The following is a 22,879-nucleotide window of genomic DNA, read 5'->3' as shown; positions in this document are numbered from 1 at the left end:
TTTTACAATTCTGCTACGTAGATGTTATCTTGAGTCATAATTAGTCTGACCTCCATTTCGTGCGGGATCTGCCTATCTGTAGACAGCCTTAGCGCGCCCATACAATGACTGATATACAAAGAGTCATGTTTTTCTAACTATACTACACGGGCTCATGGGTAATTGAGGGAAGGCTATGTGAGTGATGATGATCTCTTGACAGTGCTGCAAGTCTATGTTCTTGCCTGAAGAGATTTTTCAACATTTTGTAAAGTCTGTGCAATTACTGAGCAATTGATGAAATGGCTGATTGTACACCAGTGCTTATGAGGACAGGGAGATGTCTCATTTTACCTTGTTGAGATGAGTTCTTGCATGACCAGAATGAGACAATATAGTTAAAGTTGAACTCTGGGATAACAATGTATTGTCTAAATACAAGAGACATGTGTATACGTACTTGAATCTTGGTGTGCTTTGTGTGTCTCTTCCAGATCTGTGCAGTAATATCCTTTGTGGCTATGGAGGAAATAAAAGTTTTTGTGTCCAGAGTTTACCTTTAGGCTGGGCATTATAAGCAATAACAACAGAGGATCTCACAGCTCTCAAAATGGTTATCAAGTGATTAGCAGTGTCTTTCTTGAAAATAGTTTTGTTTTTTTTCCAGAACATTTAATACATAGCATGGCTCATTTCCTAGCCTGTAGATAAATCAATCTAGCAATGTATAGACCTGACCTATCCCATGTGTGAAATCATCTAAACGGAGAACCAGTCAGATTTGGTTTATAAAGGTAACATGGACCTTTCTTTGAGACTTCTGTGACAGGCACCTGGATCGATGCTGGGGACCTTCAGGGCTGTGGGGCAGGCAATCCCCTTGAGGCTGGCTCACCTGCTCCCTGTCAGGAGAATCGGCGTGTGCCGAGGAGAGCTCCGGCGGCGCCATCTTGGGCGCATGTGAGGAGGCAGCCTTGGAGGCCGCGGGTGCCGCTGTGCTGAAAAAACGGGCCAACTCCCTCGGCGTGGGGCCCGTTTTATGCTGCTTCTTCCCCTTCTTCCTCCGGTCACTCATGGTCGGCAAAGGGGAGAGCGGATGGCTGCTGTCTGCCTGTGTTCAGTGCCCTGTGAGCGGGAGACGAGCTAAAGCACGTCTTACCGCTCCATGCGCCTGGCCACGCCCCCTCTCTTTGAGACTTTTTATACATGGAACCTATACTGTATTGTAAGGCCATTGTAGCATTGAATTTTATGCATTGTGATGACTATTAATTTAATGAGCTGTCTGTTGAAACAATAGGAACTTTGTACTTCAATGACAGGCTATAGTCCTTGTTTACATTCAGTCATCAGATTATGTTCACGGTACTTGTAAATGGATGAAGTGAGAATATACAGCTATGAACCTCTTGCTGCCCTATCTGTCATGACCGTTATTTGCTGCTTCCTATTTGGAATGGGTAGACACCCACCCGACAGGCAAGAGACAGTAGCTGCCTGTAAATTATTCTGCTCCCTTTACAGACTCAATTTGTTGTCAGGATGGCTGCTAAGGCATGTCCTTGTGTGTTCCAGCTCCTCTTTGCCTAAGGCAGCTGCCGCTTCAGCCTAAACACTTGGGTTGACCATGTCCTACTATTGTATGGTTCACAATGCTCACACTGTATTAAATTCAACCTAACACACACCATTATATATATATATATATAAATAATTAACAGAAATAGCTAAAATAAATAATAAAAAATACACAATATGAGCTGCATGTTAGTGGAGGTAGTGATTTGTGTGAACAACCAATTCTAGTTTTAAGGTGCTGTACATCCGTGATGCTCATTCCTGTGGGGATGGTGTCATAGACTCATCCAGATCTATTCCTGGCATGCCGTGATGGAGTTTGCCGACTCAACTCTTTAATTACTGATACATAAGAACTACACAGGTTCTGTGGCTGATTAAATGCAGGCAAGACAGTGACTAAACCTGTATAACATAGACATAACACTAATTAAAGGGATGAGGTGGCAAATCTGTTTGCACACTTGACCATGTTAAGGTGTAATGTGGCCCCATTTGAATTTTTTTTACAAGATTTACTCAAATACTTAGTAACATTAGAGAAGTTCAACCCCCCCTCCTCCCCCCAAAGAAAATATGGTTACTTTATATTTACTACTTAATGGCTGTTTCTCATGATAACCACATTGGGAGTGTAAGCCTGTATTCATTCTTATTTTCAGTGGCAGTTAGTGGGAATTTTTCTTCAAGGGGATTTATATGGTCAAAATTATGTGGACATCCCCCTAAATTATTAAGTTCATGTGCTTCCAGGAGCCCCCAAAAAAGCCAAGCAGAGGATAACAGACTAATCAGTATTGCCTGTGGTTTCTGTGCTGCTGATCTTTCCTAATTACTGACTTAACATGACTTGTTCTGCACTGTGTCTCTGTGTGCAAGTGGCCATCTTGGTAGAAGAGCAGAGCTTTGCCTCCTCAAGTCGGAGCTGCCCCCCTGGAGACTGGTGACGATTGGTGGGGGAATAGTGAAGAGCTTGACTGTGTCCTTGTGCACCAAGCCAGGTCCACAAAGACATGGCTTGACAAATTTGTTGTAAAGAAACTCGAGTAGCATGACCAGAGCTCTGGCCTCAACCCTATTAAACACATTTGGGATGAATTGGAATGCTGATTGCGAGCCAGGTCTTCTCTTTCAAAATCAGTACCTGAACTCACAAATGCTTTTTTTGGGTGAATGGGCACATCTTCCAACAGATGCAATTCAAAATCGTGTGGAAAGCCCTCCCTGTAGTTAAAGGCTGTTATTGCCTCAAAAGAGGGGCCAACTTCATATAATGTCCATGGCTTTCAATTGGGATGTCCAACCAACTTATATAGGTGTGATGGTCAGGTGTGGATAAACGTTTGATTTTATAGTTTATCTGTATGCATGATGTTCAGGTGGTAAAAAATAACAGTTCAATTTTTTTCAGTAAGGTACTGTACATACAGTTCATATTTAATATTTAAATTTCAGTATTACCAGAGAGTTAGAGTCTGGTTGTCTAGGATTGCTGGGTTGCTGGTTTTACAGACCAGAACATCAGGATCTCTGATTACATCTACAATTAACGAGTCATTAAAATGACTCAAAGTACAGACACCCACTCCCTCCTTCTTTGACACTATAGCTATGTCTTCAGTCTTGAGGAGCAATCATCAAGTGCAGAGCTACTTCTGTAATCTGTTATTAGACAGCCAAGCATGATCTGCAAGCACAGTAGCATGTTTTGTAGATTACTGGTGTCTATGAATAAGATTATCTGATTTTATAAAGCTGAATGGGAATGTGGAGTGCATGGTGTTTTTGTGGTGGTGTGGGGGGGAGGGGGGGGTGTTTAGGCAGCCTTTTTTATTTTATATTAAGTGAAAATGAACTGTGATATAGAAATCACACATTTATATCAGTTAACTTTTAAAAAGAGTTTTGTGATTGGCAATTACACACATCCACCTTGAGATAACCCCTAAAATGTACTTACTAAAATGAAATTACTTTAAAGGTAAAAAGCTTTATCAAAATGCCTACAGAGATTTCTTGAACAGGCAGCTTAAAATATTACAACATCTGTATCTGCATCTCGATTTTACATCAGGAAAATAACGATGTGATAAGAATCTATGTTTGTAGTAAAAATACAGTTATATATTTCATCCTGCTGTGCTGACTGGTAAAATTGATTGAACTCCTTTTAATTTTAGGGAAGAACATTTGCTAGGGTTCTGTGTAGCTGCTAGCTGGAGTTTGCTACTTCTGGGAATACAAATTACAAGGATGCCCTAAAGAGGATTGAGAGATATTTCAAGGTAACCTAAAATAAACAGGAATGAGACTATGTGGATGTTATTGCTCACAGCCTCTGAATCTCTAATTGTTCTGCTAGCTTTCTGCATATGATAGGCATTTCCAGTCATGTCCGAGTGCCTCTTCTGTGGTTTCATAACCGGAAATTAAATCTTGACATTGAGTACCTCTACTGCTGTTTGATCCATTGAAGAACTATAGATTAGTAGAAATTCAAGGTGCACTCAACCCTAGGGCATAGAGAGCTATATGGGACCAAGGACGACCCCTTTTTAAACCCACGTGTCTGCACTTAGACACCACTGCTGATGTTTGTAGGTTTGGGTGATCATAATTCCACCTTATTAAAGTCAATTGAGATCTTGGATGGCTATTGTAAGCTTACGGTGTGTATATGAAGTCCTCTAAACTCTACAATTACATCATTCCTTAAATAGGAGTCGTTTCATCAAACTGAATGTGACCTAGAACGTCCATCACCAGGATCTTGGGCCTCTATGGTATATAACTGCTTATATAATGACTCTTTGTTTTAATTGTATTCCTCACAACTTTCTAAGATGAGAAAGAGGGACCTTCCAGCTCAATGTATTTGAACAATGGGCACATCCTTGCCATGTTCCTAGTTATGTGGAGCATTAAGAGTTGGTATGCCAAAAACGATTGGTTAAACCCAGAATTTTTTTCCAGTATTATTTTATACTGGATTTTCAAAATAGATTGCAAGGTAGTTAAAGAAGAGCTCCAGGAATTACAAAACTAACTCTTGCAGTGGGGCAGCCCCTGCACTGCAAAGGTTAACTGCTCATTTTGGTCTAGGGGTTCAAATAAATAACATATACTCACCTGATTCTCTGACCTGCTGGCCTACTAGACCAGACCCCACAGCCTCTGCTCCTCTGGACTCCGGTGGTCTAAGGACCTTTGATGTCATCACATCTGTTGCAGGTCCATTGATTTGCATTAGATGTGAGGATGTGGAGGGACATTCCACAGGGGTGAGTGCCGACTACCACAGGACCGAGCATTAGGTGAGTATTTCTTCTTTATTTGAGCCCCTAGACCAAAATACGCACCTAACCCTTGCAGTGCAAGGTAGCCCCACAGCAAGGGTTAGTTTTAAAAAATCTTGGAGTTCTCTTAACACTCTGGGTAGTTACATATTACCTTTTCATAAATATCTGTACATCAGGCCAAAAAAGAGGGACAGCTGAGGAGGAAAGAGGGACAGTTGGGTGGTTTGTAATTGTTTATATAAACGTCCCTCTTGGAATACCTAGAAAAGTATACGTTCACTGATGGTTATGGCTAAGATTGTTACCGCATGTTTATGATTTCACTGTGATGAATGGATTGACACAAATGCGCACTTGTCAAATCGGATGCTTCACTTTTCAGAAGTTCCTGTTCACCCCAACTGGCCACAGAAGCAACATACCAAGTATACAAAAGCAGTATACATAGTATACAGTCTCACCTTCACAGTTTGTTCAGACTTTACCTCTATTATGTGCATTGTTTTGTTCTTGGGAACGTGCATTCAGATTTGAAGAATGAGTGCAAGACATGCATAACTCCTACTCAAACACAAAAATAGAGTCATACCCAGGTTTAAATATTGTATTGTGCATTTTTTTCAGCACTAGGAAAAAAAAAAATCATACCAAGAATGTGACGTAGAAGAGGTTAATATATACCATTCTTCTGGCTGGCTGTTTGATTTAGGGCCTATCACTGATACTAGTTGGTTTGATGAAAGTACCTGGATAAGCAGTGTTGGTCAGCATACACAGTTATACAGCGTGTCTTGCTATTGACTGAGGAAATCGTTGTAGCTTTTTTTTTTTTTTCCTGTTAAGCCATCCTACATCATGACGATCAATAATCTATACCGTAATGTTCATTATGTAATGCTTTTACAGAGGGAATCCTGGCCATATACACTGTCAGGATTTATTTGCAATCACCAGCTTGCTTGATAGCCACATCTGCTAGAAACCTGTTACTATACTCTTTGATAAATCATATAAGCAATGATTTTCTGTCATGTTATGGAAAATGAAAATACTTGTGCTATTTCTTTTTTTTTTTAGAACTCAAGCAGACCTTTAGAAATCAGAGCACATGTTGCTGGATTGGTTTGAATTAATACTTGTTCTGCATTGTTTTATGTAGTGTTTTCAGCAATGCATATATCAATTCCCTAAATAGTTTTGGTATGTTCTATAAAATGCAGGACCTAGATTCAGCTGAATTGGGTATTGGCAGTTTTTAGCTTAGTTCATGATTATTAAAGCTGAATTCCATTCCAAGCAGATAAAACAAATACTATTTAAAGTGACACTAAACTCAGGAGTTAAATCTTAAAAATGCATTCACATACCTTGGTATTAACACAAAATGTATCTTATTTGTGTATCACTCAGCTGTATATCCTCAAATCATCTCTGAATTCATGCTGATACTGTTCTTCCTTCTGGAGGGTGGCTACTTTTGTTCCCCATGGTCCCTGTGTGTGTTGTAAAGTAGCCACCGCTCCAAACCCACTCCCATGATGGACTACAATCTCAATACAAATTAGCAAACTAAACATGAGATTGTAGTCCATCACAGGATAAATCTTGGAGTGGTGGCTACTTTACAGCACACACAGGGACCTCCAGAAGGAAGGACAGTGTCAGCACCAATTCATAAATGATTTAAATGATGGAAAAATAAGATACATTTTTGTTAACAGTTAGGGTTTTGAATGCATTTTAAAGATTCATTTTCTGAGTTTAGTGTCACTTTAATGTTATGTACTGTATTTCTTTGAAAATAATTAAGGGGGTTATTCACCAAGATGCCCAAGGCAGCCGAGTGAATAACCCAACCGAAGTGAAGGGAGGTGACACAGAGGTGTATAAATCACAAAAGTGGCTGGGTAGAAATAAAATTCTTTAGTTCAGGGCATTATTATACTTCATTATTTAGCTATTTGCCTTGAGATCAACTTTAGAGCTTATATTTGTTTTATTGTTCATTGCTTACTTTTTCAGAATCTTAATAATCTACCATTTCCAATTACAAACATACCTACCATGCCCATATTGTTCTTTACAATCCAGTCTTTTAATTCATTTGGGAATATTTGGGGTTTTCATTGAGCATTATCATATTTAATCTAGTCATAGATGAGTTTAAACCAAAAGAACAACGAGCAGAGTGACATCCATTGGTCCTCTGTTGCACCAGGCCCTGCCAGTGTTTCTGGTGAGACTTGTTCAATGGACTGAAGTGGCACCCTTGAGTAACACGTTCCTTTACAGAAATTTTCCAGTAATTTGAAAAAAGACATTTAACGAGAGAGAGAGAGAGAGAGAGAGAGAGAGAGAGAGTCCCCATAAATAGTGTGATTATCACCCATGTATCATATCAGGCATTATGATATGTTATATGTTGAACTCGATGGACTTGTGTCTTTTTTCAACCTGACTAACTATGTAAATATGTAATTATATTGTAGTCTGAATTAGGCTTTACTTCACCATCACATTGTCTAAATTAGCAAGAAGTATATGCTTGGAATACAAAATCCAAACATGGTACGAGAAGCTTTAGAAGTCTTATAACAAGCATATAACCCATCAGATGCAGCCATCATTCAGCTGGGTTTGATATCTGATCATTGCTAGCGCTGATTATGAAATATAGGATAATGGAACTCTGCACATTTAAGCCAATCAAGTTTCACCCTCCATCAATTTAGAGATGTCAGAAAACTAAAAAGGGTGTTTTATGCACTATGTACATTGCTGTTTATATGCATCATAGTATAAGTGTATTAGGATGGAAAAAAAACCAGAGCGGTATTCTATAGCAGGCAGTCAGGGTTATTTTTCAGGTTGTCCATTAATGACAGATAAAGCCTTGGGGGATCAGGAAGGATTTTTTTGCAAATTGAAGCATGTTTTATATATTTTTTGCCTTTCTCTGAATACGCTGTGGGTAACTGTGGGCATAGGGTCCTGTATATGGAAGTTTTTCTATTTTTTTTTTTTCTCTATAGTTTGAACTCAATGGGCTTGCATCTTTTTTTTTCAACCTAACTATGAAACTATGAAGCTTGAAGTCCAAAGAAGCCATAAAAATCCTGTTACATTTTTTTTTTGCATAAAATGAAATATAAAACCTGATTGGTTGCTGTTGTCAAAAACTCCTCTGATTTTTATGTTTTTATAACAACAACCTATAGCACACATGCATACATGTAAGCAGATATGAACAGTAGTATGGATTAACACACACACACACACACACATATATATATATATATATACATATATAACACATACATGTAAAATTAACAAAGTGTAAACATTCAAAGGCTTTCCTTTAAATAAAAAAGTCTGAGTTTTTGATACGTGTAGACGGAAACATATCTGCCGAAACCAATATGTCATGCTGTCATGTTGTAGATTTGTCAAAGAGAAAAAAAAAATATAGCCTATCCTAAGGCAATGGAAATTGTGTTACGACTGTCCTTTGATTCATTCTTGGTGAAGTAAGTAAGCCTTGCAAATAAACTAAACAGAGATGTGGAAGGTAACTCTGTTAATTGTTATACGAGACAAGGTCGGTTCCCAATAAAGCAGCCTGGATATATGATCCAAATAAACTGATGTTGCCTTTACAAGATCTCTAGCAGAGTGATTCACGCTTGGTTGCCTATCAGGGATGGCTGTTGCACACTGGACTCACGCTGCGTGAGGGTATGGGCAGCCAAGGAGCAGTAGCTGACGGTTTGTCAGAGCCTTTGAAGAAGTGTAAGGGACGAGCCTCCAGGCCAGTAGCCTTTCTAAGGATCCTCACCTCCTGTTTGTCACTTTAATCTCGCAAGCAAGCTGAAAGAGGGGAGCTGATTCTTCACCAGACCTTTAAAAGGCTGCACTCTTTCCATTGTCCACTCCTTTGATTGTGATATAATGTGACAAAAACAGCACACAAAGCCAAACAAAATGTGTAGACCTCAGTAGTATGCACCGTATGGAAACTTTCGTTTTTCGTGATATATAAGTATATTGTTGCACATTATAAATTATTTTCTTTTAGATCGTAAGCTCTCATGAGCAGGACTCTCCTTATCATCTTGCCTTGACTTGTAACTGCACTGTCCCCTTTATTTTGTAAAACACGGCAAAAACTGTTTGGCACTATATAAATCCTGTATAATAATAATAATAATAGTAGTCTGTCTTCCTCCCAGAATAAGAATTTATTTTCGTCTGCCCCCTCCCCCAGTGATCAGGCTCTGGTCTTTTTTGTCATCTTTTATCCAGCATGCACATCCACTGTTCAACACAGGGCACACACGATTCATAGAGCTTTTCCCTACATTGTAGACAGGGAGCACTTGGGAAATGGCTGAAAATCTTCAATCACGGTAATTTATGTGATGCTGGCCTCTGAAGCTTTATTTAAAGTGCACGTATAGTTTAAACTTTTTGGGGGGCATAGAGTGGGGAAGTATTAGAACCCCTGTTGAGTTTTGGTTGTGATCTGTGTCCCATGCTAGATCTTGGTGCGGCAGTGCGGCTTACACATCCTTTGCAGAAGACGTGTATCCAAACCTCTGTCATTGTCCTTAGTGGTGAGACAAGTTGTTTTACATGCTGGTTTGTGAGTGTGCCATGATGCCTTTCTACTGTTCAAAGCCCATTTCGTGTGCACCTTACTGTATAACTGGTAACAAATTGTTGAGTGCGTTTGTCTTTTGTTTTGCCATGCTAGATAGATTCCCCTTCTCTCTATGTCCTTGTGTCCATTGTCACTGGAGCGGAAAATAAGGGTAAATCCAAACTTTTTGAGTTGTCACCAAAACAACTGGCGAGGGGAAAATCTTCCAGTGGTGACATTTATCATTATTATTATTATTATTATTACAGGTATTTATATATCGCTGACAATTTATGCAGCTTTTTTACATGCTGCACATTCACATCAGTCCCTGCCCTGAGGAGCTTACAATCTAAGGTCCTTATCTCACATGCATACAGGGCTGATTTTGACTGAAGCCAAGTAACCTTCCAGCATGTCTTTGGAGCCTGAAAACTGTTTAACACCTTCTCGAACATTTCATACATATACATGCAGCGAACAGAAGGTAGGGCTTTTACAACCGTCTACTGTGTATATGCATCCACTATCCTGTGCTGGAAGCTGTCACCAACCGCTCCCAGCCAGTGCTCATGATTGTGAGCTGGATATTGGCTCCCAATCATGTGATCACTGTGACTGTCAGAGATCATATGACCAGTAACACGTCCCTTGCTCCCGTTGTTAAGCAACTTTTAAAGGGCCAATGGTAAGGGGTAAGGAGTTCTCCTGACTTTGGAGATATTTCCTCTCACTTCCTGACACGTATACAGGACAGGAAGTACACGGATATCTCTCCAATGGGGCACAGGCTGCAAAAAATAAACTGATATGAGTTTTAACCCTTCCCTACTTTACTTTATCCATAACTCAAAAAAGTTTTGACTTTATACTTCAAAGTAAACTTGAACTGATTAGCCATACCTTCTTCTAAAAATGTTAAGTGCCGTGTCTTCAGATGAATAGAACTGAAACAAGTATTTAGCCAGTAAAGTCAGAGCTCATGATCTGCATACTTGCATACATTAGGGACATTTTTAGCAAATGATGACCTTCATTTTCCCCTCAAAACAAGTTCCCTTTAACAGGTGTTTATGCAGAGTACAAGGCTAGATTGTTGCACCGGGGTTACTAAATAATTTGCATTGTGCAGTGTATAACCAGCTCATGTTGAAATCACACGTTGGCCTATAGACTTATTTACTTAGACCAGTCAAAGAGTAATGATGATAGGCATAGTACCATTACTCATAGCAGCCTAGTAAAGTTCTGTCAAGTCAAATAGGTGAAAGTTGACCTGATCTGAGAATTCCTGCACTTCCTTCATTAATCTATGTCTTTTTATATAGCCCATTTGTGTTGACCAAATGTGCAGTCCTATTCATGTAACCCGAGATTAGATTTCTGGTATCTGTTGTAGTTTGTAAACATAAGCAATCCAGATCATGCTATGTAAAAACACCTACATGTTCTGCACATTAAATTGTGGAGAGTCATATATCTTACGCTCTTGCGTGATGTTATATATGCATCAAGACAAACTTCTAGTCTATATAGTAGTGCCACAAGTGAGGCATTTTACAGTGCTGGTTGCCCATATAGGGTGTCATTTTGGCATTTTGACTCCTGCACATATTTGACATTTTGCATTAAAAGAGAACTATGGGGTAAGTGTTTTTCCCCATAGTTCTCTTAAGGGTCACGGGAGGACATAAACTAGCGTCCTCCCGTGACCCAAAGCTCAGTGTAGCTCGCGGTATACTGAAACCGCCACAGCTGGGACGGATCCCGACATTACTGTCGAGATCCACCCAGCTGCGTGAGTGACAGCGGGCGCTGCCTATCTAGAGGCGGAGACAGCTGTACCTGCCCCCTCCCCGTCCATTCCTCTAGTCTTCGCTGGAGGATCGGGGAGGGGGGGAATCCCTGCGGGGAGCGGTGACTGATCGAGAAGTGAGAGAGTGACGGCATGTGGTCGCTCACTTCCCGATCTATTGAGCCGACGTGTGACAGTTTCTTTGTCACACGTCGGCTCGAACTATGAGTGATTTTCACTCACCTCATAGTTCTCCTTTAAATCTTTTTTGCTGTGCCTTTTAATTGTACATCCCACCAAATATTCCATAACCAAACTTTTACTGTAGGTGAATCTTCCAGTTGCATGTGTTTTAAATCAGGGCTGGACAAATCCCAGGAACCAGGCTGGCAATGATCCTTAAAAAATTACAGCTGGCACTCAACTTTTGAGGTTTTCTCTATTTGTTGTCAATAGTGTTGGCTCCTAAAAAAATACTACTGAGTCGCGGATTGAGCAGACTGGCTCCTGAATTCCATATTAATTTGTCCACCCCTGTGAAAATGACAGTGATTGTCATTGTTTCACCACCAGTGCGTGTTTGGTCAAAGTCACATTTACAGCTTCATGGATATGCCATTTTGTTTTTCCAAGCTCTGCTTAACCGTGCTGCTTTGCTGGAGTTCATCTCTGCTGGTTTGTTTTAATATTCTGTAATTATACTTATTGTATAGTATTGTATTGTATTGCAATGTATTGTATTGTATAATTTTTATTGGTAATTTTATTGTTTTTATTGGTAAGTGCTTGTGTAGTCTCTTGTGTATTCACCTTTCCATTAAAGCTGGCCATACACTGCTCAAAATTCAAACTGTGTGCCATCCTGCAGGCACCACCCGACTCTACACAAGTTATTCAATCAACTTTTGGCAATGTAGCCAGGCTTAAATTGTCGGCTGAACAGTGACTGTAGCCAGTCAGCTGCAGTCACTGTTGGGGTATTCAGCCAGCAGTGGCCACTGGCTGTCAAAGTACAATAGCTGGGCATAGGAGATTCATCCATCCACACGGATGAAGGAATCTGTTAGATTTCCTTTGTTCAACCCAGAGGCTGAACGAAAGAAATCTATAATGGACATCTAATAATGGAAATCTAAAGACAAAGCAAGGAATGGTATAAATAAATAAGCACACAAACACACAACTCCTATAGCATCCATCATGTTGAGAAAAGGGTCAATTCACACCAATAGCGTTGACTGGCATTTTTCAGCAACTGGTCAATGCCAGTCACCCCTAGGACACAAACAAAACAGATGTTTTCTATGTGCACTGTTTACACCACAATGTGGGTGTGATGTGCAATGTGGTGCAGTATGAAAAGATGCAGCTATTGCATTTCTCCGGAGTTCACCAGATGCTGCTGTGTGGAGAGTGTACAAATTACAAAGCACTTTGTACAAATTTAAATAAAAATGAGCAGTGTGATGAGGAAGGGACTTTGCGCAGCCCTGAAAATTTGGCATTATAACCAATGTGACGTATTTCCAATAAACCAGATAACGTTGGCATCCTGAATGACTAAGTACTGGTGACATACAGTGGCATCACTAGGGGGGTGCGGCCCACACATGAGTGACACCATTGGAGGGGTGACACCAAAATGACTGGCAGTCATTTTGGTGTCACCTGCTCTGAAAAGTCGAGCACTCGGTGGTGGACCGAGAGCCCGACCGTTGCATAAGAGAGGAGGGGACACGGCGGCATACCTTATCCCACCGGGTGAACATCCCCTCCTCCCTCTGCCAGCGTCCATCATGAAGATGGCCGCGCATACTCGTGACATACAGGTATCACCAAGATGGCTGCGCATACTCGTGACGTCATCATACACGTGGGTGAGGACATCATGCCTGTGCATGATGACGTCACGGCGGGGTGTCACCCAGTACCCGCTCCGGGTGACACCAGGCCTCGGGACGGTATGGTGACATATCTTCTTTTTTCTTGGAATGTAATGCAGTGTCATCCGCTGTTGTCACTAAGAGCACCACACTACTTATGGTCACGGCACTGTATGGGGTGCAGCTGGTATCTACATTGACCTATGATGCGCTAAAACAGTGCATCATACTGCCCCCCGCCGGACCTCACTCAGCATTTTATCATGCAGGCTGGTGTAAGCAAGCCCTAAGTCTTTTCTGGGATTGATCTATTAGGGATCAAACTCTGTTCAGTTAGCTTAGTGCCAGTGGTTAAGCTATGGTCATTTTTAATAGCCAGTCATGTGCAAGGATACAAAAAAAAAGGTTTTCACATGTATGATTGGAGGATTGAAGTCCTCACAGCTCCCTCCTATTTACAAAGCTAAGTATGGAAGTATTTTCTATTACCATTGACATTAGGGTAACTTTACACCACAATTCTAGACACTGTTCTTTTCTCAGTGAAGGAATATTGTTGTTGCGGTGTAGAGATAGTAATAATTGGGATGATCTTTTTGCAGAATAATTCATAGAATTTATGGCTTTTTAAATTCATACATTTTTAAAAGAAAACAAACAAAAATAGGTTAACTATTCCTCTGAATTGATATTTTCTCTCCTAAGAAACAAGATATCTCCCCTCTTTTTGATGTGCCAGTATAATCACATAAGTTCATCTTGTTAAGCAAAATATGACTGAAGTACACTTCCCAAGCTTTTTCTGGAATCCTTATTTCACTGAGTTCATCGGAGCAGAAAAGCAGAAGTACTTATGCTATCTCTCACTGTAAACCTGTTATCTCAGGCCTCCCTTCCCTTTTGCAGTTCCATGCTACATTACATGCCATGCATATTTAAAAGATGCGGTAAAATGAATTTATCACTGCTGCCTCCCAGATAACAAATGCTTTAAACTTACATATACATTAACTGTTTAATGGTACAAAGCAGTGACTCCTTTTTTTCTAGGGTAATGTTTTTATTTTTTTAACCTCTTTGAATCCAGACAGAATTTGACAACATAACAGAACAAATTCCAAATCTCTTTAGTATAACTGTGTAAATTTTGCTTTTTTAATTAACATATAGGGTTAGAAATGGTTGTAGACATCTCCGCTCTTGCTGAGAATAAAACAGTATCGACATAATACTGTTCCATGTCATCACTGTTGTTACCCATGGTCACCACTAAAATAACCTAGCAGTGCTCTGTCAGTATAAAGCACTGTTGTGTTACATTAAAGCTGAATTCTGGGCTGGTGAAAAAGTTACCCTTGCAGTAGGTCCCTAACTGCACTGCAAGGGTTAAATGCTCTTTTTGTCCAGGAGATGATAAAAAAGAGGAAATGCTTACCTTATTCCTCTTTCTTTCCACAGCCGACATTCTTCTCCATGATACGATATCCTGAGATGTGGACGGGCCTTGAGTGCCCTTATGTACATGTACTGTAGGGCCGATGTACCTGTATGTGAAGTCATAGAGATACAACATCCCAAGATGTGGACGTGTCCCTTTGTGTCCTCACATACAGTGCAGGACCGCTCTTCCTGCATGTCAATTGATTGGAGATATACAACATCCCAAGATGTGGATAGGCCCCTCTGTGTCCTTATGTACAATGCAGGACTGTTCTTCCTGTATGTCATGAGGTCGGAGAAATATCATATCCCAAGATGTGGACGGGCCACTCTGTGTCCTCATGTGCAATGCAGGACCGATCTTCCTGTATGTGATGAGGTCGGAGATATACAACATCCCAAGATGTGGACAGGCCCCTCTGTGTCCTCACGTACAATGCAGGACCGTTCTTCTTGTATGTGATGAGGTCGGAGAGATACAACATCCTGAGGTGTGGACAGGCCCACCTATGTCCTCATATGCAAGCAGGACTGCTCTTCCTGTATGTGTTGAGGTCGGAGAGATACAACATCCCAAGATGTGGACAGGCCCCTCTGTGTCCTCAAGTACAATGCAGGACCGTTCTTCTTGTATGTGATGAGGTTGGAAAGCTGCGACCAGGCAGGCCAAGAAAAAAAGTGGCTTTGGGGGATCAGTCTTACAAGGAAGAGGAAGCTGCAGGGATCAAGGAATCAAGTAAGTATTTCACTTTATTCATCATCCCTTAGAGAAAACAAGCATTTAACCTTTGCAGTTCAGTGGGCCCACTGCAAGCATAACTTTTTTTCCTGCCCAGGGATAAGCTTTAATTTAGATACATTATTTGATTAACCCAAAGGAGTCCATTAATCTAGTAAATTTGCATTTACTTTATTTGGTTGCATTGGTGGACAATTCTATTATAGAGATATTTGCACATTTACAGCGGCTTTATTATGTTTGACATGCTCGTGATTGCATAGTGGACTGATGTCTAAGTTGTAAGTAATCTGAGGGTTGGAAACATGTTGTTATTGAATGGAGATAAGCAGGTAAAGTACAGAATTATTATTGAATGCCCCGAACAGGACTAAAACAGTTTATTGAACTTTCAGATTTATGCTACAGTAGCTGAGATGTCAGCAGTGGAAATCCAGCAGCGTTGTCACCTTTTATTTAAATCTCTGACACTGTGTAGACAGCTTTCAGCACTGTACCTGACCACTGCAGATAATGATTTAATTTGAAATGTGCCCAGAGCAAATTGTAACATTAATCAGAGCATTGATGGTTTCCATAGAAATGTTTTAGCTTATTCAACTAGTAGAGGTGAGGCAACATTTACAAATCTGCTCCCCTGGCAATTTGCCTGACCTGCTCCTCTTTTCCAACAGATTATTTTTTTTATATTCAAAAAACAGCCATTCCTTGTGCCAGATTAGTATAGCAGGCAAATACTTTAATATCTTTAGGCGCGAGGGCCAGGCTGATACCAATGAAAGACTACCAACTGGTGGGCACCGGGCTCTTCTTCACCACCCTGTGCTGTAGATGAGGGAAATAGGGCAGCAGTTTAATTGATTTATGAAGATACAGTATATGCTTCTACTGGCCCTTGCAAACTGCTATAAGAGGGCACTTTACTGGACCTGTTCTGCTTTTCAGTAAAAAACATCCCCATCAAGGGTTAGAGTTTTTGGGGAGCAAATGCCTTTACAATGTGATTGCCCAGCGACAACTGAATGGATCTCAATAGAGATTTATTATAATAACTAGACCATGGGATTCCAATGTTTTTTTTTGTAACCATACTACTAATTTTAATTAATTAGTGTAAACTGCTGCAAACTTCTTTTCCAGTGAATAAATTAAAGAGACAATATCACTTTGCCCATTCAGGGGAACATTACAGTGCTTTCTGATAGCTCTTCCCTTGAGCAAGTTATACTCACCAATCCATGCTCGTTTGTTGCCTCTCCACTCCATGGAGCATGTAACATGGCTCAGGCCTGAGTGGTCAATTGCTAGTCTTGAATATTAGCAGGAGCAGTGATGTAATTCACCCAGGTAAGCTCTGACGCCAGAGTTTACTCAGGGTGGACTTCTGAGTAGGAAACAGCATGAATATATGAGTATACCATGTTGGGGGGGAGGGGGGGCAGCTATCAGAAAGCCTGAATTGGCAGGTGACAGTGTCTGTTTACATAGAAATGCATGTCCAAGCACTATTTTGTAGGTGAAAAATTCCCTTTCACTTGGCTCCTTGAACTAAATACTGGTATATCCTAGGCTAGAAAAAAAATATCCTAGGCTTGACTAGCCCAACTTTAGTTAATCACTGATTTAAATTAGGGGAGCACCAAGGACACTGACACATTTTGAAATCACCACATCAAGTTTATTTGTATCTTTTGCTTTATATTTCATTTTTTCAGGAGAATAAAAAATAGTATGTAGGTTTTAGAAATAAAAGAATAAAATCAGACAAAAAAAAGCATGTTTTCTTTTGTCCAAACACTTTATAATAATGATTGAATGCGATGGTCAGCAGATCCATTTATTTTGTTTGTGTGACCGCTGACAATCTTTGTCTGACTCATAATATGAAGGAAGGGAAAACAATATATTGCAAATTGTTTCTGAAGTGCTACATATTTATCACAATGCATTGAAGGAGTTGCTAATTTCTTGTCTTTGTTTCCCCACAGCCCACGATCTTCCCCAGAACAAGACCTCAGCAGCGGCACAGAATGGAAGCCATTTGCAGTGTCTATCAGTTCACTGCACAGATGACATTGGGGAGTCAAAGGGTAGGACTCCTGTACCTACATGGAGATCACTTCATTCTGACATTTCCAATAGATTTGGAACTTTTGTGGCTGCCCTGACTTGAAAAATGAGACAGAATAAACTTTTTCCTTTTTTTTTTCGGTTCACTTTCCTAAGAGGCCGCTAACTATAGGTGGACTAATATTTTTTTTTTTTTTTAGGTTGGTACCTGCTTAGTGGCTTTTGGACTCGGAAGGGTTAGTTTAAAATAAACCTCATATTTTTGAAACTTTTGCCACAGTATGATACCAGTGTTAATTCTTCATCATCCAGCACATATTATACTTTTTTTCTTTTAAGACATTTCCCTGTAAAGTTGACTTATGGTTTTTCTGGGCTAGAGGAGGGATTTTGTATGTTAAACATGTATATGTATTTTATTTTCTGCTTTTGTTTTTGCTACATAAAAATATTATTTCTGGTAAAAAGAAAAACTCTTCTGTAAGAGAAAGTTGATGTTTCTAATTAAAATTTGATATTGTAATTGACCATGGATGATTCAAGAGGAAAGGGAAACTGAATATTGAAATATCTTCTGTTATCAACATTTATTCAACGAGGCTTTTATTTATTTAAATTTTTTTTTTGACTGATGACCTAAAATGGATATTTACAGCTATTTTGCACATAGAATTGTATGTCTCTTTTTATACATCATACATTTGGGAACTTGTTTGCAAAGTAAATGACAGGACAAATAAGGTTTGACTCCATGGATATCATGGCCTTTGCTCTCTGACTTCTGATTTGTCAAGTTGCCATGACAGCACAGGTTGAACATTTGTACATGCATATTCAGTAAGGCCAAGTGCATAGAGCAGTAACTCATAGCAACTGATCATAAATCTAGTCTTATTCTGTCAACTTTAGTAACTGAAATGATATGAGCAAATACTTTGTACGCCATCATTGGGGTTTTTTAAATTTTTTTATACAGCTTTATTGAAAAACCCAGTACATTAATTCTGAGCATACCTAGGTCTCAATTCAGGTTGTAAGGTGGTTTATTGCAGAAATATTACTAGGTAGCTGGTAACATATTCACATCAGTTTGATTTATTTTTGTAGAATTTATGTTGCAGAACTATACAGTGTTCGTATTTTGGGAATTTCATAAATTACATTATAATATGGTGAGTTTGCTTCTTTCTTTTGATTAGCGAACTTCATCAATTACTAAAAGACATTATACTGAAAACATAATTTGTGTCATCAGAGGCTGTGGACATACACTTACACATTGTAATAGATCTGAGTATATCTTCTAATTGTCCTAACAGTCAAACTTTGATCATGGTTGGTGGATCAAGCAGGATTTACTTAAATTAAAATGTTAGCTTTATTTTATTCAAATGTAAGACTTTAAAATGTTGGAAGATATGAGCTAGGCCATTGTCAATAGCAGTTAAAAATTGTACTCTGCTCTCATTATCAAAAAGGCTAAATACACACCATTCAAAAAGTTATTGTGGACATAAGAGATTAGTCTAATCTTATATCTCTATGCCCTACCTGACTGTGGTAGACATCCCCTGAAAAACCTTCTCAGGGGAAGAATCCATTTGCTTATTTTACCTTTTCCCTGCTGATTGCTATAGTTTTCCATCAAATTGGGCAGGCACCACAGATATCTGCTGCTGTTCTCTTCCATAATAACAAACATGTACATTTGTTCAATATGTTATATGAAACATCTTTTGGTGCCTGGATCCAACATGCACTGCATGTATCAGTGTCATATACCAATCATACCCATAATATTTTCTGGTACCCATGAACTACATTTCAGACTATTCTCCTCTCCACCTTCTCCACAATTTTTATCCTGCACAAGTATGCTATTTCTGCATTTCCCCAACATAAGTCAGTTCGATTTCCAAGGACGTTTTACATTGCAGGTATGTCAGCTCAAAAATTATTTCCTGGTCCAGACCTCCCCATGTGGCATAACCACAAGCACTAGACTCCCAACACACATGGCTGCTGGTAGAGAAATGAGTAACTACAAAACTTGGTAAAGTGGCTGGTCTATAACAATGCAGTGTTGCTGTCAACTCTGTTATTTCACAGAGGGTTTTTTTTGAAGGTCCACTTCTTTTACGGTTCAGTTATACTGAGAAACGTGAAAAACATTTGCCTTTATACATTTAATAAATAATCTGAATTAAACTTGTTTGAAGTACTGATACAAGCAGCACGTGTGACCATATTTTAGAATGAAGTCCAAGGATGTCAACCAAAGAGACCCTTTACAGATTTAAGATTTACAAATATTTTTACCAAATGTTTGGTCACATTGTTGACTACTATAGTTCACTACGTAAAGAAAAAAATACTTCAGTCAAATAGCCCGAATCTATTTTTAATTGTGATTACATTGAAAATATGATAGTGTAAGGACATTTGATTTCCAAAATACAGAAGCTGGATGAGTATTAATAACTGTACAATACTTTATTGTAAAGATAAAAAACTTTTTCCTTCATCTTGGTGGTAGCGATCTGGGTATGATCCCTCAAAAGATATTTTTTGACATATGACATGTGTGTGGGCTTAACACTCTTTTTTTTCCATATGTTCCTATCAAGTTGCTCCCCAGAGAGAGCAAACATTCAGCTCACTGCAGGGTCCTGGCTATCAAAGTAAGTCTGGAGGTGAGGTGGGGCTGATCTCCCGAACGGTGTAACAGACAGAGGCAAAACCTGCCTCACTCCACCCTGTTAGAAAAAGGAAAGTTTTGATTAAATTTCCAATTTTTCCTATATATTCAGATTATTAATCATGAACACAAAGAATAAATAAAGTCATATAAAAAAAAAAATCTGTTTCAATAAATACCTTGGTATTGTACATAGGCTAGTTAATTTCTAAGTTGAACAGAGGAAAGGATTTCCCTGTGTATAACCAGAATATGACATGCCTCAGATGGACAGATATCTCTTTGAGAATGAAGGGCTGGGAGATATCTGCCCATACTTTTATTACCTGCAAAAGAGTCAGGATCCACCATGACCCTCATCTAATGCTGACAACACATGGGATACTTTTTCTTTACTCTTCTCCTTTTAAAGTTAGGAAATGGCCTAATAAGTGATGCTTCAAGCTAGGAGCTTTACTTTTTTTATTAAGATGTCTAAGGTGGTCATATACTAAATCTTCCCTTGCTTTTATTTGCAGTTGTAACTATGTAAGTTCTTGATTGGAAGTATTTAATTAGATCTGGTGAATTATTCTATCGATACATGTATGGACACCTTGGGGTGCCAGATTGCTTTGTCAATTCACCGAAAAATCTGGGAGGAATAGCAATAATATTACACCTGTTTAATCAAAATAAATATCTCAGAAAACAATGATGCTGAGTGAATTGCGCTCACATTACACTTTTCTTTAGTAAGATGACTGGTGGTTGTTTGTTATGGGTTCATTTTTTTAGCAGATCCCATTTTTTAATGATAAAATAAACCCCATACTATGTATCTATAGCTGTTCAGTCATTAACATTATATAACAGTAAAGTAATCGGGTAGAGAATGCTAACAAAGTACAGATTTTTCTATGTGCTAGCATATAATTAAATGCCTGTAGGGCTCTCAGTGCTGTGCACTTAATTCACCTTGTGCTGCATGTCAGAATGGTGAACATTGTTCCCTCTAGTCAATGCATTGTCATTACTTGCCATCATTTTCGCCAGTCGATGAAACATCAAGCAGGGTCCACTACCTGTCACTGGAAAACTGACCAATCATCTTGTGTGTGAACAAGGACAGCTCTGCCTGTGGACTCATTAGTCTATGACCGATCATTAATTTATCTGCATCCCAACTGCAATACAAGCTCACCCTTAACACCATTCCATGTCACCACAGGGAATACAGGTTTAATTATTAATTTGTTTCTGGAGCTGGAACGTGGAAAGCATAAACATTTAATCAAAGGTTGTAAGCCCCGGTTTCTTTTTCAGAAAATGCATTGTATATTGGTTGTAAAGTTAAATAGAATCCATTTATGGGTAAAATTACTCTATACAGGCTAACAAAACCAAAAATATACCAATAGCTAAACATTAAATCATGCTCTATTTCTATAAAAAGTGTATTTTTTGTATGGATGACCTAGAGTAAAATGATAATTTCTCATCCTCCTTGTTAAAACTATTCTACGTTCTATCCACCCCCAAAGCAGAGTACATGTTACTTAAACACAAGGTGCTCTTTCACTTGTCAGCTCAGTTAGCCAAATAAAGTATTATGATTATTATTATTATTATATTACTATATATTTGAGACATGTCACTCCACTGTTTTTGCAATAAGCACAAGACTATACTTGCATGAATCAAAATCAAGAATTATATCAGAAAATCAGATATTTATTTTCAAGACTATTGCTTCCAAATAGAGCAGGTCTAATATAGCTTGGAACTTCTGAAAGTACAAAAACAATTGATATAAAGTGAAACTGCACCTTTATCATAAAAAATATATACATATTTATATATATATATGGCAGACCAAAGTTACTATGAAATTATTTGATGACTTTGATGTGGTTGCACAGTCCGCTATATCAATATTAAAAAAAAAAAATTGTTATAATTTTTTGCCTAAATAAGTGACAACATAGAATTGTCCATGCTATATAAGCATGAAAGCAGACATTTTATGTTAGATACGCCATCTTACCTTTTTTTTTAAATATCAAAATAGCTTGCCATTGTTAGGTGAAAAAATATATACCGTAGTTAGGAACCTTGATCAGGAGATTCTGAACTGTGTTGTCTCACATGTAATCTCCATGATCACATGGTTTATACCGATAGCTTCACTGTGTGCACATATTATCGTTCTCACCATACACTTCTGCCCAATTTACTATCTCTTTTTTTTAGCGCATTGTGGCTGTAATTGTAGCAAAGATGTGAAAGGTGCCATAGACATGATGTGACCTTTGCCGAATCCAATAAAGGCCGGGCTGGGAAATGACTGTATGTCTATTAGACCTTTGATGACCTCTGTCTGACCAATCTTGAGGTTGGATTTATCCAGCTGGTCACTATTGTTCTCTTGGGTTAAGGCCAACACCAGGGCTGAATAAACAGATTAAAAGCATACACGCTTGCCTGATACCCGCATACACGCTTATGCTACCATTGTTCTAAGAATTTATTGTTTGGCAGTTGGATCTTCCAACCACCATCTTATATTTGTTGCCATCTTTAGTTAATATAAAGTTACATTATATATCACTTACAATACAATGGTTAGATTACGTCCATACAAGAATGTAAACATTTCTTTTTTTTTCATATGACAGATCTGGTTTATATCATGAATGTTCTGCTTAATGTTGAATTAGTGCAGCAATATGAAGCAATGTTTCTAAATAAAAGCAATGTATATGGCAATATAGCTTGTT

General features: G+C 38.9%; 1 protein-coding gene across 1 annotated transcript in view; it reads left to right on the top strand.

Annotated features, from left to right (window-relative positions):
• The window catches only part of MN1 (MN1 proto-oncogene, transcriptional regulator), a 64,061-nt gene extending 46,413 nt beyond the window's left edge, over window positions 1–17,648 (top strand). The window contains exon 2 of the mRNA XM_018557775.1: window positions 17,341–17,648. Coding sequence (XP_018413277.1) covers window positions 17,341–17,525 — 185 coding nt within the window. The 3' untranslated portion in view covers window positions 17,526–17,648. The remainder of the gene's footprint in view (window positions 1–17,340) is intronic.
• The last annotated feature ends 5,231 nt before the right edge of the window (window positions 17,649–22,879 follow it).

This window comes from Nanorana parkeri, unplaced genomic scaffold (assembly GCF_000935625.1).
Source record: "Nanorana parkeri isolate BGI_ZX_2015 unplaced genomic scaffold, ASM93562v1 scaffold302, whole genome shotgun sequence".
Taxonomy (NCBI): domain Eukaryota; kingdom Metazoa; phylum Chordata; class Amphibia; order Anura; family Dicroglossidae; genus Nanorana; species Nanorana parkeri.
This window is presented reverse-complemented; position numbering and strand designations above follow the sequence as displayed.